The sequence below is a fragment of the Magnolia sinica genome, chromosome 10, assembly GCF_029962835.1.
Source record: "Magnolia sinica isolate HGM2019 chromosome 10, MsV1, whole genome shotgun sequence".
In the NCBI taxonomy this organism is placed as follows: domain Eukaryota; kingdom Viridiplantae; phylum Streptophyta; class Magnoliopsida; order Magnoliales; family Magnoliaceae; genus Magnolia; species Magnolia sinica.
In genome coordinates this window covers 54,159,682-54,169,420 of record NC_080582.1, presented here as the reverse complement: position 1 = coordinate 54,169,420, position 9,739 = coordinate 54,159,682, and the positions used below count along the sequence as shown (strand labels likewise).

Genomic DNA, 9,739 nt, shown 5'->3' with positions numbered 1-9,739 from the left:
AAGTGAAGAAAATCTGAATAGTGAATGTGAAAATGAAGATGATCTTCAAGACGCTTACAATGCCCTATATAAGGAAAGTTGTAAAATTGTTGTCAAACTTAAACTTCAAAAAGAAAAGTTTTCTAAACTCAAAAATTGTTTTGAATCACTTGTCTTAGAAAAATCATAAATTTCAGATTGCTTTGAAAAATCAAAATGCGATTTGGAATTCAAAAACTCCCTAATTATTGATTTAAAATCTGAAATTGAGAAACTTAAAACTGAAGTATCTTCTCTTCTGAGTTTAAAGGACACATGGAAATATGCCCAAGGTGATCCAAAGTTAGAAAAACTGTTATCCGGATCAAGAAAATGTGGCGATCGATCCAGGTTGGGCTATGATAAAAATCTACCTCCTAAACAAAAGTATACCCCTCCTATGTTTGTTAAAGGAGAGTCCTCAAACTCAAAAGGGAAAAGTACTTATCAAGATTTTTCTAGAAATTCAAAAACTTTTCAAAAACCTAGAAACAGCCATGTCAACTTTAATCAGAAACGAAATCCACTAGCTGAAAAGATAGTTGATTTACTCAAGGAGCTCTTAAAATCTAACTCTATAGGTCATTCTTACAAATATACACAAAAGAAGACCAACTATGTTCCTAAACCCAAAACAGTTATGAAATGGGTTCCTAAAGTTACTTGCTTGGTTGCTCACACTACTTTCAAAGCAACAAGTCATTCAAAGTGGTACCTAGACAGTGGATGCTCCAGGCATATGACAGGTGACAAAGCTTTATTCACGAATTTGAAAGATATGACTGATGGTTCAGTCACATTTGGTGATGGTAGCAACTGCAAGATTATAGGCCAAGGTACGGTTCAACTTTTTAATCTTCCTGTGTTTAAAAATGTTTTATACGTTGAAGGCTTAAAACATAACTTGCTTAGTATATCTCAAATATGTGATAATAACCATAATGTTCGGTTTTCTAATCAAAGCTGTGAGATTCTAAACAATAAAGGTTCTGTAATATTAACTGGACGTAGAACGTCTGAAAATTGCTATATTATTAACGAATCCAGCTCATCTAATCAAACATGTTACATGGTCCATACGGACGAGACTGATTTATGGCACAAACGTCTTGGACATGTACATTATCGAAATTTATATAGATTGAGCAAACGAGAACTTGTAAGAGGTTTACCCAAACTTCAGAAATTAGATAAAATATGTGGTGAGTGCCAGATAGGCAAACAAGCAAAGAACTCACACAACAAGGTGAATTCATATACCACATCAAGACCACTCGAACTTCTCCATATGAATCTGATAGGACCTACCAGAACAGAAAGTCGTGGTGGGAAAAAGTATATCTTGGTAATAGTTGATGACTTTACCAGATTCACTTGGGTTGTCTTCTTAAGGGATAAATCTGAAACCCTTGAAGAAGTAAGAAAAGTTCTCAAAAGGATTCAAACTGAAAAATCTTCTCAAATCAGTAAAATTCGTAGTGATTATGGATCTGAATTTGAGAATAGCAATTTTGAGAAGTTCTGTACCGACCAAGGAATATTACATGAATTCTCTGCTCCCAAAACTCCACAACAAAATGGAATTGTTGAAAGAAAGAATAGAGTGCTTCAAGAAATGGCTAATGTCATGTTGAATAGCATGAAGCTCTCTAAAAATCTTTGGGCTGAAGCAGTCAACACAGCTTGCTATATTATTAACCGAGTTTACATTAGCAAAGATAAAAATAAAACGGCTTACGAATTGTGGTTCAATAAAAAGCCTACTGTTAAATACTTTCGATCAGTCGAAGTGCTATATTTTACGTGATCGTGAAAATTTGGGAAAATTCGATACGAAGAGTGATGAAGGGATTTTTCTAGGATATTCCTTAAACAGTCGAGCTTATAGGGTCCTAAACAAAAGGACTGGTGTGATTCAAGAATCCATTAATGTTGTCATTGATGATCACTTAAACACACCAATTTCTAATTCAGATAATGATGAAGTACTAATCATTGATAAACCCGATACTTCATCAAATCAGACTGATTCTGAGTTGAGGACTGTTAAAGATCATCTAACCACACAAATCCTTGGAAATCCTCTCACCGGTGTTCACACCCATAGACAACTTGAGGATATATGTAATTATGTATGTTTTACATCCCAAATTGAACCATCTAACGTAAAAGAAGCTCTTGCTGATGAGAACTGGATTGTTGCGATGCAAGATGAACTCAACCAATTCGTAAGAAATGATGTTTGGTATCTCGTACCAAGACCTAAAGATAAACACATCATTGGAACAAAATAGATTTTCAAAAAAAAGTCTGACGAGTGTGGAAATATAATTAGAAATAAGGCTAGACTAGTGGTACAAGGTTATACTCAAATTGAAGGGACTGATCTCGATGAAACCTTTGCACCAGTAGCACGTCTTGAATCTATCAGACTATTTATATCCATTGCATGTTTTAAAAAGATAAAGATCTATCAGATGGATGTGAAAAGTGCTTTTCTAAATAGCGATTTACATGAAGAATTCTATGTTGAACAGCCAATGGGTTTTGAAGATTCCAAAAATACTGATCATGTATATCGGCTTAAAAAGGCACTTTATGGATTAAAACAAGCACCTAGGGCATGGTATGAGAAACTAACGAAATTTCTTTTAAGTCATAATTTTCAAATGGGATCTGTCGATAAAACTTTGTTTGTTAAAAAACATAATGATCATATCTTAATGGTACGGATTTATGTTGATGATATCATTTATGGATCAACTTGTACTGACTTGACTATTGAGTTTGCAGATTTGATGAAATCACAGTTCGAAATGAGCATGGTTGGGGAATTGACTTATTTCCTTGGATTGCAAGTAAAGCAACAACCTGAAGGAATATTCATTTCTCAATCTAAGTATGCTTTGAATCTAATCAAGAGATTTGGATTTGAGAATGGCAAGAATTTCGATACTCTTATGAGTACTACCCTGAAACTCTCAAAAGACTCTAATGGTAAAAATGTTGACTCAAAACTTTATCGGAGTATGATTGGTAGTTTGTTATATTTAACTGCTAGTAGACCTGATATTTCTTTAAGTGTTGGTATTTGCGCAAGATATCAATCTGATCCAAAAGAATCTCACTTGATTGCTGTCAAGCGAATTATTAGATATGTCGCAAGTACTGTAAATCTCGGTCTCTGGTATCCTCATGAGACTAGTGTCCAATTAGCTGGGTACTCGGATGCTGACTGGGCTAGTAATTTAGATGATAGAAAATTAACCAGTGGTGGTTGTTTTTACATTGAAAATTGTCTAGTTTCCTGGTTTAGTAAGAAACAAAATTCTATATCACTTTCAACAGCTGAAGCTGAGTATATCGCAGCTGGTAATGGATGTACACAGCTTGTTTGGATGCAACGAATGTTAAGTGATTATGGAATTAAACAGGATTCTATGTTATTACATTGTGATAATTCTAGTGCGATAAATATTTCAAAAAATCCTATTCAGCATTCTCGTACTAAGCACATTGACATTAGATTTCATTATATAAGGGAATTAGTAGAAGAAAAAGTTATATCTCTAGAAAATATTCCTACTGAAGATCAACGAGCTGACATTTTCACAAAACCTCTCGATAAAAGCAGGTTCAAAAAGATAAAATTTCATCTTGGCATGTGCATTTTAAATTGATTATTTATGCCTACTTGTATTATAGTGTATATATTTGCTAGATTGAATTCCAATTTTTATAAAATTTGTAAAAAATTTGAATTTTTGGGGTTTCTTTGACCAGTCGTGAGTATACACGACCAGTCGTCCTACGACCAGTCGTAGATACCCACGACCAGTCGTAGAACTCGGGTTTCACTTAAAATTGGAGATTTTTGCTTTCTTCCTCATTACATTTTTCTTCTCCTTGGAGCCGAGCTTCGACTTGTCAAACCCATCTTTCTTGTTCTTCAAGGTTAGTGTTCCAAATCACTTTTTCTTGCAGATTTGTGTCTAGATTGCTTCCTTTTCAAGCATTAAGCTTTCTATTTTGAATTTCATTGAGATTTGGGGACTTATGTATGTGGTTTGGATGTGGGCCTTGGGCCTAGTAGCTATATGGATTATGGTTGGCTATGCCTTGGGAAAATGGTGGTTGAATGTCCCCATTATGGACCCCTTTAAGTGTGGTTGAATGCCCACCTTAATCTCTTGCTAGGCCCATCTCTATATTATTTAGGCCTGTAACTTGTATGCTTAGTCTCGTGGGCTACCCCAGGTGAATGGGCCCCCACTAGAGGTTGTATTCCTTATGAGGAATTGGTTAAGTACCTAGACCTTTCATGGTTAGGTAGAGAGAATATCTTCATCGCATTGGCATTTCTTGTTCATCTTCATGGCCCACTCCCATACGCATCATATGCATGCTTGGTTGAGATGTGATTGGTCATGGTTATGCTATTGGGCAGGATATTGTGCGAGATGGAGTTTTCCCCTCTTGAGCATGTTGGATGTTTAGGTATGATGCAAGGCTGTTTATGTGATTTATGCATATGACATTGCATAGTATGATCGACATCCGTCCCTATTTCATCAGGGCCTTACCTCCACAGGGATATTCATGGATGGCCATATGTGTGGACACCAGAAATATTAGTTGAGCATACCGGGTGCATAGGATGCTCATAGGTGAGATTCTCAAAACTTCCATTGTACCAAGGATCTGTTACGACGCCGTAACCGAGTGGAATACATGAACGCACGAGGGCCTTATTCCATTAGGCCGCGACTCCCACTGTCGTGTAGTTGGTTAGCTAGGGGTGTGGCCTGACCTGCCTGGTGTGAGGAGGCATTGCTAGGCTGAGTCTTACCAGCTAATAAATGGGTCCGCTACTGTCAGGCCTTGCTGGTGATTGGTTGTCCACAGGCGGGTAGTGAGGTCTCTTATGATCATTTAACTGTGCGGGGTCTGTAGAGCGACAATTATTCAGCAGTGTAATAGACCCTAGTGATTTCCATATGATTGGAAATGTACTTGACATATGGTTTGGTTATGAGCACTGACATTACTTGCATTGCATTAGCATTGGCTGTATAAGCCCCTTCGTGCATAGCCTTGGTATGGCTCCCAGTACTTATTGCATGGTATTCATGATAAGCCTTGGTAAGGCTAGTGATATTCTCATTAAGCATGTTTCTTTCCTTGTACCTCCTACTATTCTTCTGTGCACTATTGACACACACTTTCAGCACCATCTAAGCTTTTATAAGCTTATGTACAATTGATGCACGCAGGAGATTCTAGGTAGGTGTTGTAGTAGCAGGGCGAAGAGTAGAGTTGAGTAGTGAGGACTCCAGTGTTGCTGATTTCTCTCTCTTTTCTTAATACCTTATGTATGTTCTTTTGAACCTGATGTAAATTTGTAAAAGTTTAAATTTATAGTCGATTTTGCGATGTGTGCCTTTGTTATTCTCAGATGTACTTGCTATGATCTTGGGTATGCTCGCATTGAAAATTATTATACTGTTATGAAAATCCTCCTTGTAGGATCCCAGGATCGGAACCTGCCTCAGGAGCAGAGAATGGGGTACTACGGAGGTTGTTGCGACCAGAACCCACCATCGGGTTCCTTGTGAGTCAGGTTACCGAGTCTAGAGCATGACAGGAGTTGGTATCAGAGCATAGCAAGTAATTCTGAAATAACTCAGGATAACATCATATGTCTACCAATAGCATAGGACAAGAAGTGTCCCGAGATTCTTCCTTTCACTCTGTATTGAGCTTATAATTGTCCTGATTCCTTGCATCATCATTATTTTGTAGACGATGCCACGTGGATATGACGCTTGTGGTCACGGCTCCTGTGGTCGTGGTGCCCATGGTCACGGCTCCCGTGGTTGTGGTGCCCATGGACGAGGCACCCGAGTTACCCATCCTACTCGAGCACATCCTGCTCCCGTTGTTGAGGATCCAATTCTTGAGGTCCTGATATGGCCTGTTCCTTCAGTTGCTCTGGTTCCCCCACCTATCCCCCCTCCTCAGCCTGCTGTTCCGGTTTTGGAGGTTCCTGCTCCGCCGGCTGCACCTGTGCCTCCACTTGAGGTAACTGCCACCCTGCCTTTCCGACAGTACCTATAAGAGCTGAGCATTTCTAACAGCTGATGCAGCTTATTGCCACCGTATTATAGACTCGTCAGCCAGCTACCTCTGAGGTTCCCAGGAAGTCTGACTTACCGCATACTAGTGCCATAGCCCGAGAGTTCCAACAGCATGATCCCTTGAGGTTTAGTGGTGACCCTGACCCTTCTACCACTGAGGCTTGGCGCACTGAGGTTGTGAGGATTTTTGACACTATACAGTGTTCGGCGGGCCAGAGAGTATCCCTTGCGACCTATCTCCTTTAGGGTGAGGCCCATCATTAGTGGTCATCCGTATCCAGGATGGTCAGGCCTCAGTTCGTTTGGACATGGGAGGAGTTCGTGACCTGGTTCGACCAGAAGTTCTTCCTTGAGCATATTTAGATACAGCAGGCGATCTAGTTTGAGACCCTAGTACAGGGGGATATGACTGTATCTCAGTATGAGGCCTATTTCTTAGCCTTATCTAGATTTGTTCCTCATCTCACTAGCGATGAGAAGAATAGGGCCCATCGTTTTGTGACTGGTTTGTGCCCTGCCCTCCGTAGTCGTGTGGTAGGGCATTGTTTGGAGACATTCGACCAGGTCATTCATCGGGCACTAGTTTATGAGGACTAGGCTATGACCCAGAGGTTGACAGAGCAGAGTTTCGGTGGAGACCGGAAGAGGAGATCACCAGCCGGCTATTCTAGGCAGCTCCATCAGCAGAGAAGGAGGGGCAAATCAGGATTTCGGCAACCCGCGGTTCAGACAGTAGCTTCTTCATCATCATCAACACCACCAGCTGTTTCATCTTCTGGCCCTTTTCTGGTGTTTTCTTCGGTTGTGGTCAGGTCGAGCATCGGAGGCATGAGTGCCCTCTCCCCATTCAGCAGCAGAGGTCACCGCAGTTGCCCCATCCTCGTCCTCCTTAGCAGCAGCAGAGAGCGCAGCTTCCACCAGCTGCTCCTAAGGATTTCTCTCTCTCTCTCCCTCTCTCTTCTCTTCTTCTCCAGCACCTTTCCTCCATTTTTCCAGCTCACTTTCACTCATATAATCCCCCATCTAACCATTGGAATAAGATCTCAACTTAGATCATGTACCTTGGAGCTTAAAGACTATCTTGGAGGTGTTTGCTTGAAGACCTTGTAGTGGGTGTGCATGTACTTAAAATCTTAGGATCTACATTCCTTCTTCTTATTTCTCTTCTTCACCTCATTTTTGAAGCATGTGGGGCCCACCAAGTGATGGTGGAGGCCCCATGTCTTCTTGGATGTGGCCATTGGCCCATCCTTTTGTGTATGCATAACTCATGGGTGGGGCCATTCTCCATGGACCCCACCATGGTATTTTTCTTAGTTATAAGGATTCTTAGGTCATCTAGACCCTTGATCCTTGGTGGAGATGGCATCTCCACCATTGGATTTCGATTTGAAGATGCATGCATGAGTAGATCTTGTAATACCATCAATATAGTGAGATGTGTGGTTTATAATGAAGAGAAGGGCCTCAATGAGGCGGAACCCCATCCCTTGTGGCTAATTCTCTCTCTTCTCTTTATAATCTCTTATTTTTCTGAGGTGTGTGGCCCACCATTTGGCTTGGAAATATCCAGACCGTCCAAGGAGAGTGGACGCCCATGGCAATCCACTCTATGGATGGTGATGATTTGTTTGCCCTTTTAGGTGCATATGCAATGAAATTTTATGAAAGGAATAGATCTGGATGTTTTTGGGGCCCACTGAGGTGTACCACAACTCAGGTTTCATGGGGTGTTTTCCCCTTAATTTGAATTATATACTCAGTTTATTTCACATGCATGTTGCTGTCCAGAAAATTTCTGGACAGTTTCTGGTTATTTTTAGGTCAACTTTCTAGATGTTTGGGGAACTATTTCTACCCCCTTAAATATACTTTTGTTGAAGGTATGGAGCCCACCTATATGTACCCCAAGTTTCAGCCCCATCTGACCTTCTTTGGGGCCCCAAGGGTGTGGTCCAATTGTGGTGGACAGTCTGGATTTTCTACACTATTCCAGCAACATTCCACCCTGGACAGGTTGGAATTCCAAAATTTATTAAAATAGCTTTGGGTGTCTAAAAATTCAAAAAATTTACAGGGAGGTGTCTCACTCATGTTTGGACCCACCTACAAAATTTTGGGGCCAATGGATGCCTGTACACACCATAGTGGTGGCTGGACCAGCCACTATAATATGGTGTCCAGATCAGTCTGATTTTCAAGACAGATTAATTTCTTTAAATGAATTAAAATAATTTTAGATGTCCAAAAATTATGAAATTTTGTGGGGGTGTGTTCCACCTATGTTAGTGTTACTATGTAAAATTTTTGCCCCAAATGACCCCATTTGGGCATCTAAAAGAATGGGCCAAGATGGTTGGACTGCCAGATTTTTCTGCTGTGCAGTCCAGCAATATGCCTTGATAAAAATTATAATTCAAAAATATTTCCTCTGATGGTGGGCCACCTTTTTGGGTTTCCTCTTATTGTATGCATAATGAGGGACCTTATCCCTCAATTTCTAAAATTTTAGAGGCCCTGAACCCACTTCAATGGGGTGCCCAAATTTAGGACAGCAACATGCATTGCAGAAATTTCCTGTACATTGTTGTCCCCTTTGTTATTTCATAACTTTTGGGCCCTAGCCCATTGGGCTTTGTGTATGATTAGTTGGGGACCCATCCCTGATGTTCTAGGGCACATTGGGGCCATGATTGTGAGGCCCATTAAGCTGGACCAGCGGTCCATGCAGGACGTCCAGCTAGGGACGTCCAGCCTGGGGCTGGCTGTCCTAGCGTGCAGGCCCACCATGATGGTGTGTTTCATCAATGCCGTCCTCCATCCTTGGGTGGTCCATGTGGAAGGGCCCACCCTTGGTGGACGTCCCATGTGGGGCCCATCGCAGTTTATGTGGGGCCCACCATATTGAGGAATTTGGGTATTTATTGCTCCCTTATATTTTAGAATATTCTTGGGCTTAATTAATCTTTTTTTTTGGTCTCCATTGATGATCATTTGTGAGACCCAAATATAAACCAGATTTTAGGGACTTCCTAGTGGGTCCAGATTAGGCTGGAACGTCCCAGCTTGGCCTAGCCATATGTTGGGCTAACTTCCACCATTTTGATGGACTTATGGGCTAAGATAAGGGTGGTATTGGGCCCATGGTTGCCCACTTAGATTGCTAGTTATTGGGCTGATGTAGTGGGGGTCATTTCACCCAACTTAAACTTATTTTTAAGCTGTGTTTTTGTCCTCTTGGGTTGCCCATTAAGTTCAACTAAATGTATGAGTCCTATGGCCATTGAGACTTGGGTCTTGGGCCTTGATTCCCCTCCTTAGGCCCATGTTGTTGAAGGTAGTATTGGATCCTTTTTCTTATGCCTTTATGTGGGGCTTATGTATGTGGTTTGGATGTGGGCCTTGGGCCTTGTATCTATATAGATTATGGTTGACTATGCCTTGGGAAAATGGTGGTTGAATGTCCCCATTATGGACCCCTTTAAGTGTGGTTGAATGCCCACCTTAATCTCTTGCTAGGCCCATCTCTATATTATTTAGGCCCGTAGCTTGTATGCGTAGTCTCGTGGGCTATCCCAGGTGAA

The 9,739-nt window shown here is 41.0% G+C and overlaps 1 protein-coding gene across 1 annotated transcript; it reads left to right on the top strand.

Annotated features, from left to right (window-relative positions):
- Positions 1-5,823: 5,823 nt before the first annotated feature.
- LOC131217519 (leucine-rich repeat extensin-like protein 3) lies at positions 5,824-6,135 on the top strand. Its single transcript, XM_058212456.1, has one exon. It carries the CDS (start codon positions 5,824-5,826, stop codon positions 6,133-6,135), a length of 312 nt encoding a protein of 103 aa, XP_058068439.1.
- Positions 6,136-9,739: the final 3,604 nt, after the last annotated feature.